The sequence below is a fragment of the Python bivittatus genome, unplaced genomic scaffold (assembly GCF_059951505.1).
Source record: "Python bivittatus isolate LINGU-HERP-01145 unplaced genomic scaffold, Pbiv_v1 ctg000610_np1212, whole genome shotgun sequence".
NCBI lineage: Eukaryota > Metazoa > Chordata > Lepidosauria > Squamata > Pythonidae > Python > Python bivittatus.
In genome coordinates, this window is record NW_028277088.1 from 26,367,273 (window position 1) to 26,389,042 (window position 21,770).

A 21,770-nucleotide genomic window follows, 5' to 3' on the forward strand; every position below is an offset into this window, starting at 1 on the left:
GACTAATATTACAATTTTAAGAATTGTAATATGTTTAAGAATGTTGGCATATGCAGCTTGCTTAATTGTCAATTTTCTGTTTTGAAAAGAATCTGAGTATGGAAAAACAATCTATTTTGTAAGCTGCTTTATAGCCACTTAAAGTTATACTGGTATATTTAAAAAAAGAAAATCTGAAAACACTATGAAGCCAAAGCTTTGAATGCTCAGGAACATATTCCAGTTGTTGGAGGAAGCTCAGAGATATGTGTTGGGAAATCTAAAGTTGAAATGGGACTAAATACTGAGAAAGATATCAGTACACCCACAGAATCTAGAGTTACCATTTTGGGATTGCAAAGCTAAGAGCTATCTCTGGTTGCCTGGATTTTTGCAGCCCAGAGAAAGCCTATGGTTTGCAGAAGTGTATAAAAAACACCAAATTTTAAACAAGGAAAGATGTTGCAACAAAAGATGCAAATACTGCCCAAAGTAGCATCCATTGAAGGTTGGTGCGAGATAGAAAAATGAGCATTGTGGGGTTGTGTCTGGCTGAATTGTTGAATAAAACATTCCTTTGAGTTAGAAGGGAAGATACAAGCAAGATTTTGTTGCTTATCAATTTGGAATCCATGCAGAGCTTGCCAAAAATAAAGTACATTTTTTGTATATCAGTAGAGGAGGAAAGCAACTCCTCAGTATGTAAAATATATTAATTTGTAAATTAAAGCATAATGAACACAATTTCTTTACAGTGGATTTAATTCAACTATAGGACGAATGATCAGTTGCATGAATAAGTTGAGTGGTTGTGCTGGTCTATAACCTGTAATAAAGGTTTGATTTGATTTGATTTAATTTGGGTGGGATATGAGATTAAAACACTCTCCTTTGGATAGATAAAGGAAGGTTTCAACAGGGGGGGAAAGGAAAAAGGGCACTTTGCTTTTTTTAAACAATCTATCATCAGCCATTTAGTAGTGATTAAATGTATAGGTTCTATTCTGAAGCAATAGAGATGATCACAGGAAGATGAAAGCTGACTGGGTGACTTTGGGCCAGTCACTTTCTCTCAGCCCAACTCACCTCACAGGCTTGCTGTTATGGGGAAAATAGGAGGAGGAAGGAGTATTAGGTATGTTCGCCACCTTGAGTTATTTATAAAAATAATAATAAAGGCGATGTTTAAAAAATCATCAAAAAATCATAATAAGATGGAAAGGAAAAGGAAAGAAAAAGTTATATTTTATTCCTCTGTCCTGAAATCTTTTTCCTCTTTTTTTTCCTGCACTGTTGAGCATTGAATAGTACAACCTATTCAATGCTCAACAGTGCAGGGAAAAAAAGGATCCTTTACAAGGTTGAACAGGGTGCTGGCAATAGGTAGTACTGTTAAATAATGAGGATGCACAATGTTTCTTATGGATTATCACTTATAATTTACTTGAACCCATGACATCAAAGGGTGTTGTACAGATAAATCACACAATTATTCTTTCTGATTTAATTTTGTCTGCTTATTAAACTATTTGTTTTATCATTCTAATATAAGATGGTATTCCATTAAATAGTTAATTTTAAACATATATTTTTTAAATATATATTCCTTAGATTTATGAATGGTTTGGATAGAATGAAATCTTCTGTTTGCTAAACCCAGAATAAGACTATTGTCTTTATTTTGTTTCTTTCTTTCCTTTTCTTTCCAATCACCAACATCTGTCATCTTTGCTCTGAGCAAAATGGATGGGAAGTAACACGAAAGATTATTCTTCTTTGATTACCCAATTTGTCTTAATTACAAGGTTCTCAAACATGTGCAGCTAAATAAATGAGCAGGAAAACATTTAGGCAATAGTATTAAAAGCAGCTGAAGCTGCCTCAGCTGTGAACTTGACTGACTTCTGTGTATTTTAATAAAGATTCAGGATGGAGTTCACACATAGGTGGTTGACGAAATGAGACACTTGTGTGCCAATCATACTGAAATGGCAGTTTAAATCTGTAATACTACAGTACTTGTGTGACATGTACTAAAACATTTTGAGAAGGTCACTATGAAGCAAGCAGCCAGCTGTTTGGTTTATCATAGATAAACTCCTACAAAGTGCAGCAGCATTTAATACACCAGTGGAGCATGAAAAAACTGTGCAAATTAAATTGAGAAGCAGCTGCTGGTTGAAGATGTGTATCTTTATATTGAACTCCTCAGGGTGCAATGGGGAGGTTGCATTAAAACATTCTATCAAAAATCTCTAGCCAAACCCTTGCCTTTTAAACTAAAGTAATTGAAGATAATGTGAAGATGGCCTATTATTTCCCTCTGTTTTCGAGCAACTTGTTTCCTCCTTAATACTTCAGTGGGATTTCACAAAAAAATGGGAAAGTCCCTATGATTTTCAAAAGATAAAATGTTCCTTTAAGGAGTTAACATTTTGGTTTTGCATGAATGTATTTTGTGTAGAGTTGCTCTACATTTCCATATTTTTGAAACAGAAAAAAAAGTTATTTTTTTCATAGAAAACACATCAAAGAAAGATGGTAAGTTGTTATATGGCAAAAATAATTGGGGACATAAGAATTGTGTACAGATCGGATTTCTACTTAATTTCGCTTGGAACAAATTAACAAAATCTTATTTAAAATATAGACAAACTTGCATATGGTGTCCATAGATGTAATTGTTTCAAGGTTTTAAAATATGTATCTATTTTTTAGCTTCTTTGCTACGTACAGATCATACTCATTAGATGCAAAGGATAATCTTCTTGACAGATTGTAGTCCTTGGGCAGATGTATACAAGAAAAAGTAAAACAATGCAGATGAAGCTTCTGAGACTGTACAGACATTAGAACAAGTCTAAAATTCTGCTGATCACTTACTGTAGCCAGATGAGAGAAGAATCCATTTTAACTTGCCAAACAGCCAAGCTATAATGGTTTTATTTTTAAGATTGCATCAGAAATATTTCTATTCAAGCCCAAAGAGCCCAGTCAAATAAACATGATGTAGCAAAAAAGTTAGAAATTGTGAAACAAATTTCAGTAAGCTAATTCTGTCCCTGTGCTTTTAAATGTCCATCTGAAGTCAAAATGTCTCCTGTTTATGGTAGCTTCTAAGCAGAGAGAACCCAGCCACAATAGTTATGTTTTAACCACTGCTAATGCAGATTACTACAATGAAATCTTCATGGGATTCCCCTCAAAGCCAATTTGGAAGTTGCAACTTGTGGAGATGTTAAAGAAGACTTGGACCTTCAATATTTGAGGGAGTGCCTTTTTTGTATATTCTTGCCATAGGATTATAGCCTGTCAAAGAGGCTAAGCCTGTCAAAGAGGCTAAAGAGGCTCTTTGCATCTCAGCAGTGTGATCTGTACATAGTAAAGAAATGGGCCTTCTTGGCTGTGATGCTCCATTAATGAAAGGTTCTCTTGTAGAGATGCAACAGCAATGCCACTATTAATTTACTTAAGCCATTATTTTTATTGGTTATAGGTTAATTATATTTTATTTATTAGTTTATCAGTGCTTTTCTGTATTTCTGATGTGTGAATGAATTGTAAGTTCTTACTGCTTTATGCTAATATCTGTTCTTGTAGGACAAATCAGAAATATTTTACTTATTAAATAGTAAGTTTACTTACCAAATTAGTGAATTCTTCTTTGCACATGTTCCAGTTCCAATCATCTGTACAGAAGCTTGCAGTACAAGGTGTTAAAAGGTGTGGGGGTTAATATAGTAACTTTTTATTCTGACCTAAGAAATTCAAGGAGGGTATGTGAAATGTTAGTTTCACATTAATTAATTGCAATTTAAAATATTTAAATTATATTCTTGTGTTATATAGAAGATGCAGTTAAGAATTAGATCAATAGAACATTTTATTTGTCTACCATTTATTGTTCAGATATGAACAAACTGATATTTCAGTAATTTTTATGTAAACAGGGCAACAATCTTCCTCCTGCTACTCTTTTTCTGCTGAAAACAAAATGTAACAAAACACACAGTTTTCTCTTTTGTTATAGATGGGTCCACATTGTTTGTGCACTCTATGTTCCCGGAGTGGCATTTGGAGATATTGACAAATTGCGACCAGTAACACTTACAGAAATGAACTATTCCAAGTATGGTGCTAAGGTAACTTCAAAAGAGATATATTTTAGGAACATGTACATTACTATTATTTATTTATTTTGTTTCCTTTTCTATTCATTGCAACAAAGTATTCAAAATGTAATGTAGGTCAATATAGTGATTTTTGTCTTTTGTTATGAACCATCTTTGTTTATGGAGATAAGGAACAATGTAATCATTGTTCATTGTTACTGTGATCTTGTATATGTTATTTAATATGGATTATATTATAATCTGTGTTGGAATTTTAATTAAACAGTGGGACAGAAAAATCTTATATAGCAAATACCCAATTCTAATTAAATTTTATTACAAAAATTCACATAGAATAATTTATGTGAATTTTTTTGTTGTTGAAAGTAGAGAAGAAAATCTATTTTGATTTGAATGTCCTATCATTTGTATGTTTGTTTCTCCATTTTATTTCTTATTCTTTTTCTTGTTTGTCTGTAAGATTGGATTCTTTAAAAATACATTTTGAAAGCAATCAAGACACTTTAAAGCACACTCCATATACAGGTAGTCCTTACTTAACGAGCATCCATTCAGCGACTGTTCGAAGTTATGGCAGCACTAAATGTACAGTACTTATGCCTGGACCCTGAAGTTATGGCCATTGCAGTGCCCCCACAGTCACATGATCAAAATTCAGGTGCTTGACAGCCCACTTGGACTTACAACTGCAGGGGTGCTTCAACTCCCCCCACCCACCTGTCTCCCCCCTCATCTCTGCCCTTTTGGCCGCCCTGCACAGTGGCACTCCTCAGCAGTCTCAGCCAGCCACCACCACCTCTGGGTCTCTACTTCAGCACTGCTGCCACCAAGGAGTGCCGCCTCAAGTCACACGCCGCAGCCAGCTGCCCCTGTCCTCCACAGGCCTTGTCACCCCAGCTGACTTTTGCGGTCTTCCTCCCACTGCTGATGAGGCGTGCTCACACCATTCTCCAAATTGCATGTACCATTCTCGCAATGCTTCAGAAGGTCTCAGAAGCTTTTGCATAGGGCCAGGCTGGGTGTGCCTTGTCAGCAGCGGGAGGAAGACAGTGAAGGTCAGCTGGGCATGGCAGGGCTGAGGAGCTCAAGGCAGCATGGGTGGCTGGAGCTTTGTGCTCTGGTGCTGGGGTGACTGATCACAGGGCTTGAGGCGGCACTCAGCGGCAGCAGCACTGGGGTTGAAGTAGAGGCCTGGGGGCAGTGGCAGCTGGCTGAGACTGCTGAAGGCCCCAGACCTCTACTTCAGCCCCAGTGCCACTGCCAAGGAGTGCTGCTGTGCAGGGTAGCCAAAAGGGCAGAGATGGGGAGGAGATAGGTGGGTAGGGGGAGTTGCAGAAGAGGCAGTCCCTTACCTTACCGAGGCTCAGGACTGGGAGGGACCAAGCCAGGAATGGCTTGGATTGGTCCTCGCCTAACGACTGGTGGGGTTTAACAATGGCAATGGGGACTGCCGGGATTGCCATCGCTAAGCAATGTGGTCACATGATATTGTGCTTTATGACTGCATCACTTAGCAACAGAAATTCTGGTCTTAATTACCATCGTTAAAAGAGGACTGTCTGTAGTTAATAGTTGATGTCTGTTTTTGTAATATTTATGCCTTTGCCTTCTCGCACTGATTTGTGGCAGGAATGTAGCTTCTGTGAAGATCCTCGTTTTGCCAGAACTGGTGTTTGCATTAGCTGTGATGCTGGGATGTGTCGAGCTTATTTCCATGTGACTTGTGCTCAGAAAGAAGGCCTGTTGTCAGAAGCTGCAGCAGAGGAGGTAAATAAATGAGAGTACTCTAGTTATCCCATCTGAGGTAGGATCTGTTACTGTTAAAATTTCAAATGGACATATTAAAATATCACAGGCATACAATAGGCGTTATATTTTGGTATCCTGAAGCCCTCCTGAAGTGCAAGGTAGTCTTGGTGAAAAACTTATTTAATATTTAGGGTCCAATAGCATGCTTTATTTTAAAGTTGATTGGTTAAAATTTTTACTATATAATGATACTGTACTTTGTTTGCCTTTTCTTTCTGTTTTCTTTGAAGACAAGGTTGTTTTTGATAGAAAGAATTTCTCCTGCAATTGCTTTATACTGAAATAAGTGTAAATAGGTTGATTATGACCTTCAGCTCCATTACAGTTGAGTGCTTCTCTAATCAGATAACAAAGTGTTCAGATGCCCCATGCCATCTTCCATTTTTGTCTGATATTTTTTCAGATAATAATCTATCAGTCATGGTTGTTGTACAATATCTGTTGAAAACTAAAAGGCTGATTTTGTTAGCAAAAATACATTGTCAATTGTGTTGTTTGTGAACTGACAGAAATAACAATATTTTTTTTATGTACATAAAATAAATAATTCCATAAGCCTATAGTTTTCTAGAAGTTGATAATGTTTTTAAATTTGACTTGCCTTCATTAAAAAAATGAACAACATGAATTATTCACATTCTGATTGAATAGAACTGTTTTATAAGCTTTAATATTCTTCATTTTTGTTTCATTGCAATAGGATATTGCAGATCCTTTCTTTGCTTACTGTAAACAACATGCAGACAGAATGGATAGGAAATGGAAGCGTAAGAACTATTTGGCTTTGCAGTCATACTGCAAAATGTCTTTGCAAGAGAGAGAAAAACAACTTTCACCCGAAGCTCAGGTATTATAGCTATGTTTGCTTGTGGTTGGTATAGGCTTTTGAATAAAAATCACGAGGCCAAATTAAGTGAAGCAAGCATTTCTGGAAACACTGATACTCAAATATTTTGTTTACCTTTTTGAAAACAGTTTAACATGTTTTCTTGACTTAAATTAACATTTATCCTGTTTCTCAGCTACTTCAGTTTCCATGACTCCACTTCTTCACCCATCTCAATAAATCCAGTCCCTCACCATTAGGCCCCTAGTCTTACCTAACTCTCAGCTTGAGTATTTACCACTATTACACTCTATGCCAAGTTCTGACTTCCTTTATTTTTGTTATGCTGAATTACTTTTAGATATGCTTGGTCAGACAATTGAGACACCTTATTTCTAAGCGAAGGAACATAACTGATATATTTCTCCCATATAAATTGACTTTCTAAAAAGTTTGGATAGAATCTCATGAAAGAACTCAAAGTAAATTTACTGATCATGTGATAAGTAGAAGGTCCTCTAATGAATCAGTAAATGGCTAAAGAATATGAAGCTAAGAATAAAAATAAAAGGATAGTTCTGGCTATAGGGAACATGTATGTGGATAGTGAAGTTCCTCAAGGATCTCTTTTGAAGTTGAGTTAATGGAGAACAGTGACATGGCCAAATTAACGAATGATATCAAAGTATTATGTTTAAAAGTTGAAATAGTAAAGAACTCCCAAGAAGAGACTCTTTTGCAGAAATGGGGATTAAAATGACAATTACAGTTCAGGTTAAATAGGTGATTCACATTGGGACTTGTATCCTAATTTTGTATATATGATAATATATCTAAACTGGTAATGATTGCTGAGGACAGATATTTTGTGGTAGTGGTTAGCTTGATTAACCTAATGCATGGTCACAACAAGGTTTAACAATAGCTGCCAATTTGGATAGAATAAAAAGGACTTAGATATTGAAAGATTTGTCAGTGGCAACTGATCCTGATGGCTATATTTTATTTTCATAATCACAAGCAATATTCCTCTGAGAGATGGTTGCTGGGTTAAACATTTAGCGGAAGACCACTGCTCTCATGTTCTGCTGGGTAGGTTTCCCAAATGCATCAAATTGACTAGCAGGGCTCTTCTTGGGTGCTATGAATTGGAAAATGTCAAATTGCTTTTGAAGAAAAACGGATTATGAGGAAAATACATGCCATTATCAGACTACTTAAGTTGCTGGATTGCATGATGGGATAACATGCTCTTGAATAATGCAGGGTCACTGTAGATTCTATAGTAGAATCTCTTGACAGATAAATTAGTTTGTGGTATTAAGAGCATTTTTTCTTCACTAAAATATGAATGTGTAGTTTTTAAAAATGAAGTTAAGTTTCTTTCTTTCTTTCCCTTGATTTTGTATGCTACAACATTTGATTTTGTGCCATGTGTTTTTAAACTGCATAGGCACGAATTAATGCCAGACTTCAGCAGTACCGTGCTAAAGCAGAACTAGCACGCACCACGAGACCACAGGCATGGATTCCAAGAGAGAAACTGCCACGGCCGCTCACTAGCAGTGCTTCAGCAATACGTAAGCTCATGCGCAAAGCTGAATTAATGGGCATTAGTACAGACATCTTTCCAGTTGACACTTCAGACACCAGTTCCAGTGTGGATGGAAGACGAAAGCATAAACAGCCAGCGTTGACTGCTGATTTTGTGAATTATTATCTTGGTAAGTCCAAAATATTCATATTCAATTTTTGAAGCTGCTTTTGGCAGTAGCCTAATAGTTCTTGGTCAATGGGGTGAAGCAAATTGAAATGGCAGGGTTGATAAACAGTGTCTTCTGTCGCAGTTCACTTAGTCTTGTTCTGTCTTCAGAAAACATTGGATTTCTATACTACTCTCATCTCTCTGAAGCAACTAAGAAAGAACTGACCTTCACCTTTTCCTTTCCCCTTCCCAACATGCTTTAGATAGGGGATAGAGATTGAGTTTTCTTTCCTTTGTGGTTAGAGGAACTGACTCCCTGAGGCCTTTCAAGATTTATCTTATCCCCTCTTCCCATCATTGTAGCTCTCAGGAACAGCTATTGTCACTCTAGGCAAGTAGCTCCATTATCTGATAGACAGCCGGGTGATGTGAACCTGCTATAGCTCATCATGGGCTCCATGAGGCCTTAGATTATTTCAGATCCACAATTCTAAGTTTCCCAAAATATGGTATCCACTAGGAATGAAGTGAAAATACAAGGTTCAGATTTATTTTTCAATAAAGGACAGAAAAGTTTATACCTAGAAGCCAGACCAGTGGTTGAAGTTATTGAGTTACACTCTGAAGAATAGAGAAATACAGTGATACCTCGGGTCACGAACGCTTCTGTTCACGAACAATTCGGTTCACGAAAGCACCATTCGCAAAATTTTGCTTCCGTTCACGAACTCCGCATCGGGTGACGAACAGGATCCATGGCCATTTTCCCTGCTGTGACACGTGGTCGTGGCTTCCTGTAGGGAGGGGGACTCTCCCTCCAAACAATAACCGCCTCCCCACCCACCTTCCTGTCCTCCACACCAGAAGTCGCCTCAAGCAAGGTTAGCGTTCTCTCTCTTCAAACTGTACTGTACTGTACTTTGTTTCATATTTTTGTGGTTAAAAAAAAAATACATATGGTTCAGAACGGATTAACCGTATTTACATTGAACCTTATGGGAAAATTTGATTCGAGTCATGACCAATTCGGGTCGCGACCAGAGTCGCGGAACGAATTAAGTTCGTGACCCAAGGTACCACTGTATACAGTCCCTGCACCATTTATTTCTAGCTTTTGAAGTTGACATATAATTGACAGGGAAAAGGTCCCTTCCCTTACACCCAGGCAAATCGCTTCCTCAGAGACAACTTTGCATGTGACCATTGCTGTGGCCATTATATCATGGTACCAAACAAAGAAAGGACAACCCTACGATTTATTTATTTTTATTTATTTATTCATATTTATATAGCTGCCCATCTCACAATGAAGTGACTCTGGGCAGTATACCACAAGTTAAAAACAAAATGTACAAATTAATATTCATATTATTAATATTAAAAACTTTAAAATTATAAAAGGCCACAAAACTAAAAACAGAATAAAAAAGAGATTAGGCGAAGAGGAGGTGTTAGTTACACAGGAGCCATCTCAATATTTCACCAGTCCCCTGAGGTCCCCAGGCCTGCTGACACACAATCAGGCCTTGAGGGACCTCTGGAAAGCTAAAAGGGATGAGGCCAGCCTCACTTCGGAGAGAAGGATGTTCCATAAAGTGGGGGCCACAGCAGAAAAGGCCTGCTGCTTAGGACCAGCCAGATGAAACTCGCTAGTCAACAGGACCCACAGCTTGCCCTCTTCTGGTTCTGGTGAGATGGGCAGATGTAATTGGGAGAGGCAGTCCCTCAGATAGCCCGGCCCCATGCCATTATAAGGCTTTAAAGGTCAAAATCCGCACCTTCAATTTCTGGTGTTTTCTCATTGGATTCTTTCTTCCATTCTTTAATTTCTTAAATTAAGTTCCTAACTGATTTTAACCACCCAATCAGGACTCAGCATGTATAGCTGTGGGGAAAAAAAATAATGTAATTACTCTCACTTTTCCTCAGTATCCATTTTCATCTTTTTTCTTACCTGTTTGTTTCTTCCCATGTTCCTGCTCCTCTGTAGCAGAGACAACAACAGATAACAATTAGGGGAACTGTTTCTGGAGGATATTGTACCATGGTGTTCCCACAGGTTATGAGGATCTAACTTTGGGTGTCTAGATTGCATAGAAATCAGTGTAAAAACAATATAATGAACTGAAGATGTTCCTTAGAATGTCATGGCACTGTAATAAAAATGGAAGATGGAGGCAGTACGTTAACATTGAGTTCTCTCCTACAAAAGGCTAGTTCTTTTGTTTGCCTGAGTTGAATCTCTTGAGTCAGATTTTTTTTTTCAGTCAAAAGAAATCCAGTATTTCTTTAGGATTTGGAAAATTGAAATAATCAGCTAAGAAGACATTCATAATGCTGCTATCCCTGTGATGAAAATTGTAAGACAATACTAATTTCCTCAGGTTGACCACTGATTTTAGAAAGAGATAATTTGTGATTATCTAACCTCAGGCTATTCACACAAACTTGGCAATATTTTTTGTGTTTGTTATTTCACCAGGAAGGAAACAATGTCAGGTCTTTGCCCCCACAGAGAAGTAGTAAGCAGTCTGATTAGGGAGTCAGATTTCAAAATTAATTTTGTTTTTGCTTCTCTCAGAAAGAGAAATGGATGAGCTGTTTGCTGATAAAACTATAGAGTTCCACTTCTTCAGTGCAGATTTTAAGTCCCTTTCTCCTCTATAATATAAGATTATAAGACATGTGGAGCTGAAATTAAAATTGTCTGTAGCTGGGATTTTTTTCCTTGAGATTTTTTCTCTAGAGTCATGTGTTGAGAGTTGAACATTGTTTTTTGTTTATAGAATTGCTTCCTTCTGCCTCATCATGAGTGAGTTTAAAGGAAACAGAAAAATAGTCTTATTTGCTCTTCAAATAGCTGAAATTTGGAAATATGTTGAATATATGTAGAATTTTGAAAAGTTCTTCTAATGGACTGGTAGATGATTTAGTTCAGAATTCATAATGTAGATAAGTTTATACAAATTGTTTGAGGTTTTGGTCTCAACAAAACTTTTTGTTCCTTGAGGCTGACAAATCTCTACACATTTTTCTCCCACTGTCATGGCATGTAAATGGAAGGGGTAAAGTACGTGCAAAATAATGCTATTTTCACCTCTTTTCTTGGCCTAATTTTAGATATTTTTCAAATACATTGTAATATAAGAGGTCAAGTAGGAGCTGCTGCTTCTCTAAAGAAGAGAAAGCTACTAGTATTCAAAATTAATTTGCCAAAAATTGTTGGATTTCATAGACAAATCCAAATTTTCTGTGTATTTCAGGATACTGGTCAGGTAACTGTACCAACCTAATTTTCAGGTTTTATTCAGGTAAAGAGTTCTCTTGAGGACAAGTTGTAATATTCTTCTATTATCCACAGATTAATTTTTTTCTGAGGATTTTCACTTTTAGTTACTATGAATGATATATATGTTCATATATGGGATCTTTAAATGATTTTGAAGGGTTTTGTATATGCTCTTTTTAAATTTGTCAGTTAGTTCCATGAAGGTACTAATGTGGCAAACTGGCCTTCTGTGATACTTGTATCTACTAGAAAAGTGAGGAAATAGGACCTCTCTTTGTAAGGAAAGAAATTAGTTTTTTTTCAGAAAGAATTGTGTTTGGACTGGATTCTTTCCCCAATCATCAGCTTTGATGCATGCATTGATTGTAAAATACAGGTGCTCCTCATTTAATGATCACTCATTCAGTGACTGTTCGAACTTATGGTGTTGCTGAATGAGTGGTAGTTATGACCGGTCCTCATATGGCCATTGCAGCATCCCCACGTGAACACAATTTGTGACCTTCCCTACTGGCTTCCGGCAAGCAAAATCAATGGGGAAGCCAGCAGGATGTCAGAAGTCACAGTCATGTGAAGTTTTATGGCCCACATGGTCCTCACTTAATGATGGCAACTGGGACTGCCAGAACTGCCATCTCTAAGCAGCGTGATCACATGGTTTTTCAACTTGCAACCATGTCGCTTAACAATGGAGTTGCCAGTCCCAATTAGTGTTGTTAAGCGAGGACTACCTGTACTGCAACAGACCCTGCTTAATTGAGGATACACCTTTTGGCTCTGTTTGTCTATTGCTCTATTCTCCAGGAATAGATAGCTGAACTTTCCATAAATTATCCTTCTTATCAGCAAATAATGGACCCAACATTCGCTCCTATTTAAGATGAAATAGTGTTTCCATCATTGACTGTATTTCACTGTACTAGGAGGAAAGTGCAACAGGCATTTTTAAAATACTTATTAGTTAGAAATTGCTTAGAATCTTCTCCTTTGTCTATATGCTCTCAAGTTGTGCTATTTGTTCTGACTTGTTTTCTACTTGTATGGTTATTGCCACAGGTGTTTTTATAACTGAACTCAAGTTTTATAGCTGAGAGGTTCCTATCTTGGGAAGTATATAAAATATATATTATCACTGCTTTGCTAGCCTATCAGCTCCAGTTCACTGGCATTTTGGTTCATGTACTTCAGTGTATTCATATGAGAATTAGATTGTTTATCATGGAATTTTCTTATGCTTTGCTAAATAGGAACTGCATATTAGCATAGCTATATTCTTTTGTCTTGATCTTAATCTTCATTTTTTGTGGGATCTAAGGATGCAGTATGAGGGATTCAACTATAGTTATTATTGACTCTAACTACAGTTTCTTATTTCATACAAATACATATATATGGAAGGTGCTGACTTTTATTTTAGAGAGGAACATGCGCATGATCCAGATTCAGGAGAATATGGCAGAACAGAAGACAATTAAGGATAAGCTGGAGAATGAACAGGAAAAGCTTCATGTAGAATACAACAAGGTAAAGGATGTGCTTCCAAGCATGTGCAAATTATATGCTGTAGTTTACGAATTCTTAAAATATAACCGAAATTAGATTCAAAAGTCTCTGATCCATCAATGAATATTCCCCCCTCCAGAAATATTAAATCTTAAGTTAAGCCTCAATGTTTCAGTGGTCTTCATCTACAACTCAGTAACTTATTGAGAAGCATTCCTCAATATCAGATTCTTGCACTTATATTTGATTAATTTTAATGACTGCCACTGAGATGGGTCATTGGTACAAGGCACTGTCAAAGAACACAGGGTAATTTCAGGAGGATTTTTCTCCCTTATTTGTAAGCACAAAACTACAGTGGAGTCCAGGACCCACAGAGTCAGTGCTGCATAACTCTTTGTTGGCATCAGCTACCCAAGCTTCTAGGGACAGTAATGACCCCGCAGTTCAGAAGCCACACATTTGCATTGTACTCTCAAAGCTTCTGGTACAGTCTTGAAGGTATGTAATATAAAATTTAAATATATAATTGTTTAAATACAAGATTGTTTAAACATATGTTTAAATATAGAATTTAACCATCACAGATAAGATTACCATGTACTCCGGCTTTCAAACTGACATGCCCATGCCTGTTGTCAATATATCCCTATTTGTTGGAATTGTCAAAAAATAAAGAGTAGTCAGGAGGGGAGAATGTTACTCCAAGTTAACCTACAAGACTTAATGTGATTTTATATTTTCTTATTTCAAGTGTGCAGTTTTGTTGCATTGAAGTTTTGACTCCCAATATAGAAATACTTGGCATTTCTTTACAGATGGAAATAACAGAGTGGAACTGTTGTGATGTTTCCTACTGCCATTATAATCTTATTGTCAGATAAAATTATTTATGTTCTTTCTTACTAAGCAGATGGATGCCCATGTTTTCTTTCTAGAGTTATGAATGGTTGATTAACTTTACTGCTTTCACTTGCATTGACATGAAAGAACAATTTTATTATTTAATTACCTATGTTAGAAAATGTATTGTAAGTAAAGAATGCCTCCTCCTGGAGAAGAGATGCTAAATAATTTCTGCATTTTTTGTGTGACTTTTTCAGTTGTGTGAATCTTTAGAAGAACTTCAGAATATGAATGCAAAACTGCGAAATGAAGGACAAGGAATGTGGGCTCTCCTAGGAAGAATAATTGGACAGGTTGGTCACCCCCCCTTCCCCCCCTTTTTTTATGTTTTTCAGGTCACATGATTCCTAAGAATATGCTTTTCTGTTTTTTACTGTCACTTTTGGTGACTGGAAAGATACATTTGATAAAGTCCTGGCCTTTCTCCTGGAGGTAATGATTTCTGATTGAAATATATCTAGGGCTCCACAAGGTCCTTACTGGGAACCTGTACCTTAATTTTGTTTTTGTTTTAGCTGTCTTGTTTGCAAAATTCTTTCATTTGCTATAACTGATTGACCTGTCATTTGTGATGAAGCTAAACCTGAAGCATGAGTTAATCTAACCCGTACTCCTCGCTGTCTTTTGTTTTTGTTTTTGACTCAGTTGAAGCAATTGAAGCTTCCAGACAAGCAGTTTTTGTTGGAGTAGATTGTTTTCCAGAGCTTCTTTTGTGAATATACTACACCAACAATATTTTTAAATTAATTATGTATATGGAAAGATTCTTTTTCTTTTTAAGGAAACACAGTATCCTAAGGCACAAGTGGTTTTTTTTATAGCAGTAATAGCTGAGTACAGCATCCCATCATTTTTATATTCACTGTGTTGTAAGACATTTTTAAATAGATGGTTCCAATATTTAATTTTATTGTATTTTTAGCTACATTTAAAGAGGTAAGGAACCTTTTTTTTCTAGTTATCTGCCTGTTCTACCCCTCATTTCCACTTCTCTTATTTCCGAATGGTAGAATTTATGTTTCCCTCATGTAAATGGTTACATATTCAAATACTACTTTCTGTGGGTTGCTTTTTAGTACTTTTCATCTTAGCATTCACAAAATTAAAAGTATTGAATGAGTTAATAGCGTTCTCAGGAAAGTAGATGCAGTTGTGTGATTTTCAATATGGAAAGGTCTTAGATTTTTTTTAAATTATGCAGGTCATTATTAATCTTTTAAAATTATTTTAAAAGGTAAAATGATGTCTTAAAAAATTAGATCACAGGCCAGGAATAGTATCATAAATAACCTTTGAGTTATGTTAACTAAGGAATTAACAACATACACTTAAATGCTTATATAGTTCTGCTAAGCTGGCTGGTATATTTATTCTAATATGGTTTACTGGAAATCTATTACCATAAGTGTAAGTTTCTTAATGGGAAATTTGTCCCTTTTAAAAAAATAAATTAAAATTTACAAATGTGTTTCCTAGTGCAATTATTTAATAATGATAATAAAAAGTAGTAGTTTCATTTGCACAGCTTGCATGACACTTTTTTCCAGTTGGTTGAACAGATGCAGGCCCCCAGGGCAACTGAGAAATGACTTTGATAGATGGTTGCTGTCTGTGAAGCTAGCATACTGCAGATTAGTAGAAACCCGAAGAGAATCTCTCCCGCTTTGTGGAGAGTTTGGTCCAATAAGATAATTTTTCTAATTAACCTATGGAGCACCACTGTAGCAGAGATGCTGAAGAAAATAAACTGCTTCAGTATTCTTTTGTGAAGTGTAGTGGATTTTTCTTTTTTCTTTTTCCTTTTAACCTTCTAAACCAGCTTGTCCTTGCCTGTCTCTCTTAAAGCTTTCTCTGTTAAAGGGGAAAAAAGTTAAAAAGCCAGGGCTTTAATGTCTTTGGCTTCTTTTTTCTATTGCACTGAAAAATATGTGAATGCAGTTTCATTTCTCAGAAGAAATTTGGGGACAGAAACCGTAGCATAGTCATATTTGTGACTTGACAGTTTTTCTAAGTTTTGACATCTTGGTTTTTTGACTGCTGGCTGGAAAATACAGGGATATGTTCATTATATATTTGTCTCACCAATATTTCTGTATTTCATCAAACCCCACAGAAACTGAATATACCAGCAATTTTGCGAGCACCCAAGGAGAGAAAGCCCAGTAAAAAAGAAGGTGGAACACATAAGACTACAACCCTTCCAGCAGTACTTTATAGGCAAGTAGCAGCAATACTCTCTTGTGCTCATTAAAAGAACAAACTGCATAATTGAAAAATAAACTTTTTTAGATCATATGAAAAATCATAAATTTGAGATTGAAAAAAGCAAATCCTTTCTGTTCTCTCCCCATCCACTTCTTCTCTAACAACTTGGTTGATTAAGAGACTTGGAAAATAAAAGAATTACAAATATTAGTTCCTGGGCTTTGATTATGCGTCTCAGGCTGATATGGCCACTATTGCTTTTAACAAATTTTAAATTTCTGTTTCAATCAACTGAATATTTGTTCTTCCATTGTTTTATATTTCTAGATGCCACAATGACTTGCTATCTAACTTGACTGTTTTTGTTGGTTTGTTTTATTTATACTTAAAGCTAGGCTATTAACTACTGATTGACTCCAGCTTGAAAGAAAATTTATTTTAGACCTGAATTATTGAGATCCATTTTACATTAAATTTTTCTGAACAAGCTACCATAGATAAGACTGAACAGAATTGTTGTGGATTTTAAATCTAATTTCCTTTTTAATAAATACATATATTTTAAAAATTATTAACATAGATATTCATTATTACACATATATAATTCTTTTTATTATATGCTGCCCTGATTAGTGGCCATCCTTAGGGAATTCCAGGACTCAAGCTGAGAAACAGAAGGCAATGGCAAGCCATTTCTGTATTGTTGCTAAGAAAATGATGTGGAAATCACTAGGAGTCGAGCTTTTTCTCCACAAACTGGGGTCTATCAATAGTTTACTAGATATTTTCAGAAAGTAGTAGCCATATCCTCCTGGCTTTTTCCAATATTTTATAATAAAAATATTCAACTCCTAAATATCTAAATAATTAATTTTCATGGTTAATATCCATTAATATAGTTATCCTCCTAATTGATTATTTATTCATTTACTCACTCATTGACTTATTTTCTTAGAAATGTGTATTAGTGAATCTATATTGATTCATTTATTCCCTGGCAATATGGCTAAAATTATAAACAATCCAAAGTTAGCTTGGATTTGAAATTGGTCACTTATTTTAAAATTTCAAGAATTTCGAAACAAAATTAGTAACAATCCTTTAAAATGCCCTGGTAAACAAGAATATTTTAATTACCTGCTTAAAATTTCTGCTTATGCATAAGGACCTCTGGATTCTACCCCATATTAACTTTGAGACAGTTTAGCATAGTATATGCATTTTCTCAAATGAAACCTTTTCCTGCATTTCCAAGTTGTGGGATTTGCAAGAAGAACCATGATCAGCATCTCCTTTTGCTGTGTGATACTTGTAAACTCCATTATCATCTTGGATGTCTGGATCCTCCACTTTCAAGGATGCCAAGGAAGACTAAAAACAGTTACTGGTAAGAATGTTATAAATGTATTCTCCTATTTCCTTGGGGATTAAAAAATAAGATCATAAACATGGGAATATATGGGAATCTGAAGTTTTTTCATGCAGAGTTTTTAATTTAAAGCTTATTGGAGAATTCCTTAAATGTTTTTATACACATTTATTTCCATAGCAATGCTGATCCTTGAAATTTTGCAAAACAGAGGTCCCTTCTTCTGTAACTTTATTGTGACTTAGGAGGTTTTTTAAATTACTCTGAACTAATGTAAACACATAACTGATTTCTTTTCCTGGAACTTAACTTTTAGAACTTTTCTATCCCAGGTAAGGGATATAATACTTATCATAACTATGGTTAGTGTTAACCAAAGTTCCTATTTAATAAACCTGTCTGCAATGAACAGTAAGTTAAGGTTTGAGGTCTCCTTCATACATTTGCTTAATTTCATAAAATTGACAGAATGTACTTAATGTTATTAATAATATTTATTACTTTAACAATCAATTCTACCTTTATCACACTCTAAAATAGAGAGAGCCCCCCAAAATATGGATAAGGCTATGTAGATAAAGGAAAAGATAATAGTGGTGAAGGAATGCAAGAGCTGTTAGCACAAAAAAGAGATCTCAGCCCTGGGAAAGGTGGGAATATGAGGACGGCAGAGATAACTGTGAAGAAATGTAAGTCCCATTAGCAGATAAAAGAAACAGTAAATGACATAGCCCTGAAATAGGTGAGAATGTGAGAAAGAGACTCAAAATAACCTCATCTTGATTCTATATGGTATAAGAGGAAGCAGAGGAAAACTCTGATGGGCTTTCAAAATTCTATTACATCCTGCAACAATAATGTAGAGTTCTAGTAGCCCTTGTGGTGTCTTTTTTCCTGACCCAGCCTATCATAAACAGCTGAGAGGCTGTCACCGAAGAGATGGGACTATGGGAAAATTTTCTCAGAGGTCGACTGCATTAAAAATATATGGATCAAAACTACACAAACTACAGTTTTGAAATCCCTCATTGAGAACATCAAAATTTGGAAATAAATTTAGTGCTATCCCAATTTAAGATACTCATTTCGGAATTGAAATGACAGGTAATATTTATCACTTAGGGAACATGTAGAAAGGCTTTCTTCTATGGTAATAGAATGATCTACGAAGGGGAAGGTGGTGTGATGGAATGCAGTAGAGAACCAGGTTCCCAGGAGGGAAAGGTGGTGGGGGAGACAAAAGGCAACACAGTCTAGAGCAGGAGCACGGGAAGAGTAAGAGACTAGCCACTCCCTAGAATCTCCCAGGATATATCCATTAGGTTAGCTTAGTACAGATTTAGTCTGGCAAGATTCTGTCTGTATGGTGTAAGCAATAAAGAACTGAACTTGGCTGGATTGTTTCCCTTTTGTTCTTGGGCTGGGCCTGACACCTATAAATTATAGAGTACCCTTTCTTTAGACTCAGCTGTGGGTTTTTTTTTTAAGTATTGGGCGGGGGGATATTAAGACCTTTTCTTTAAGCTCAATTTTTAAGTTAATCTTAAGGTTTTATTGTTTTGTTTTTTTAAAGGTTACATTTTTAATTTGTTGCATCCTGCCATGGCAGCCTTCTAGTAAAAAATGTTTTAAAAAACTAATCAGTAATAACCATGAATACTCACTTTTACTGTCCTTGAAGTTATTAATGATGGGTATTCACTGATTTAGGACAATGTTAAATGTGAAATGCTGCATTTGAGATAATATGATAGTGAAGGCAAAGACTTCTTTCTAGTGATTATCATTATCATTGCATATGGTTACAATGTGTATCTATGCCATATGTATAATCTCAGTGTTGGTAAGGATATGTTACCTGAGGATGAAGAGTGGCTCTACTGCCCTGTCAGAAGTTACCATTTCTGACTTTTACTATAGAGGGAAAATATTAAATATATGGTCATATTAAATTATTTTGTAATGGACCTACTTACATTTTGGAGTACAGTGACTAGCATACCAAAGGCCAGGTGCAGCTCTCAGTCCAGAAACAGTTTTGTAGAGTTATTGTATAATGGTGGAGATGACTACTTCCATTTTATTTTAAGTATTTAATAACACATATTTTCCAGGAACTACTTTCATTAGTACTGCTATTACCTTCATTGAAAAACTATAGGAACTTTCAAACTAACAAAACAAATAACATAAATTAAATAATAAATAAATAAATATGAGAGCCAGTTTGGTCTAGTGGTTAAGGCACTAGGCTAGAAACCAGGAGGCTGTGAGTTCTAGTCCCACCTTCGGCATGAAAGCCGGCTGGGTGACTTTGGGCCAGTCGTTCCCTCTCAGCCCAACTCATCTCTCAGGGATGTTGTTGTGGAGAAAATAGGAGGAGGAAGGAGTATTAGATATGTTTGCTGCCTTGAGTTATCTATAAAAATAATAAAGGCGGGATAAAAAATCTTTAAAAAAATAGTTATGCATTTAGTCTTAGTATTCAGCCAGCTAGCTGGCATTTTGAGAACTTTAATCTTAATTTGTTTAAAAAGTACAGTGCTAAATCCACACACATTTAATGCTATTTTGATACTATTTTTTACTGGTCTGGCTTTTGTTCTTATGTTCTGGATAATTATTTTCAGAAGAAATCTTGCTCAAAACAGCATCAGCCTTTTTGTTGTATTTTAGCAGAAGGCAGTATTTGAAAGGTGGGTCTACAATGCAGTCTCCTGTTATTATGGAAACCTCTAGCAGGCCATTCATTGATGTATTGTCTTCAGATGTGGCAGGGCTGATTATATTTTCTTGCCTTTATTTCTTTTCTTTTCAGGGTTTTAAGGATGGAGATAGGAGCAGAAGGTCTCTAAGGGACAAACGCTGAAAAATAGGCTGAAATGATGTGGTAGAGGGTTGTATAAAGTTCCAGAAATACCTTCCATTTTAAAGTTTATTTATTTGTTATTAAATTTGTATGCCGCCCTTCTCCCTCCAGCGGGTGACTCTGGGCGGCTCACAAAATCAGAAACCCCATCAACAATTAAAAATCCCCCCATAAATAGATAAATAAATAATCCATTAAAAATCAGATCTAAACAACAAACCCAAAAGTTATTAATCTTTCAATACAGAGGTTACAAGTAAGAGACACTGACTTGAAGATCATACTCATTTAGGTTAACTCCTTTAATTGCAATGGTTTTTACTGTGACTGAATTTTTAAGACTCCACTCTGTATTATGTAACTACTGGGAGACTGGTGGATAGTGGCATAAAAATTAATGGTAAATAATATGTATATAAATGGGCTAGTCACGCTTCTCTCAGCTCAACTTACCTCACAAGGTTGTTGTGGGGAAAAGAGGAGGAGAAGGAAGGAGTATTAGGTATGTTTGCCGCCTTGAGTTATTTATAAAAATAATATAGGCAGGATAAAAAAAAAATTCTTAAAAAAAACCTGAATATACATATTGAGTTATCCCATTATGTTGTGGGATTGAATATATACATATGGAACTATTGTACGTTATCTGGATTTTTTTTTTAACATTTTGGTTCAGTCATAGTGAATAGTGAAGCTAACATTCAGTGACCAGATTAAATTGAATAGTAATTAACTGATTTTATTCTGCCTTTTAGTCATTTTGAAAAGGTTATTTTAAAAGCCATCTGATCAGGAAGAGATAAACTGAACATCCCAGTGGTAAAAAGTCAAGGAGGTAGAAGAGCTTTTATTTCCAAAAGTTTCATGTATTTGCTACAAATTTCATGCTTCAGCTACATTTGTGATCACAAACTTGGCTTTCACTTTTAATTTATATTCAGCGTGATGGGATTATAACAGAGAAATTGAGACTTATTGATTGCATCCGTTTCATCTTTAAATGTGTCTTTGTCAATTCTTTTCAAAATCAGAAGAAAGAGTATAGAAAGTTCTGTTGAAGTTTGCATTAGAAATGTGAAGTTCAACAAAACAATATCCCTGCTATTCACAGAGCACTTGTTATTTCATATGTCTTTTTCATTTACCCTTGGAAGGTCATTTTTCCTGGAGAAAGAAG

At 35.7% G+C, this 21,770-nt stretch overlaps 1 protein-coding gene across 11 annotated transcripts in view; it reads left to right on the forward strand.

Moving 5' to 3' along the window:
• Nucleotides 1-21,770, forward strand: part of PHF14 (PHD finger protein 14) — a 156,650-nt gene that overhangs the window by 26,275 nt on the left and 108,605 nt on the right. For 9 of the 11 annotated variants that reach the window (XR_015797838.1, XR_015797834.1, XR_015797836.1 and 6 more), the window contains exons 6-13: nucleotides 3,992-4,121; nucleotides 5,742-5,879; nucleotides 6,622-6,768; nucleotides 8,201-8,471; nucleotides 13,159-13,265; nucleotides 14,348-14,443; nucleotides 16,264-16,367; nucleotides 17,611-17,742. Coding sequence is in view for 7 of the 11 variants with exons in the window: in XM_088150652.1 (XP_088006778.1) it covers nucleotides 3,992-4,121; nucleotides 5,742-5,879; nucleotides 6,622-6,768; nucleotides 8,201-8,471; nucleotides 13,159-13,265; nucleotides 14,348-14,443; nucleotides 16,264-16,367; nucleotides 17,611-17,742 (1,125 nt within the window). In the remaining 4 variants the exon portion in view is untranslated. The remainder of the gene's footprint in view (nucleotides 1-3,991; nucleotides 4,122-5,741; nucleotides 5,880-6,621; nucleotides 6,769-8,200; nucleotides 8,472-13,158; nucleotides 13,266-14,347; nucleotides 14,444-16,263; nucleotides 16,368-17,610; nucleotides 17,743-21,770) is intronic. The other 2 variants (XM_088150647.1, XM_088150650.1) reach the window with 1 other exon arrangement.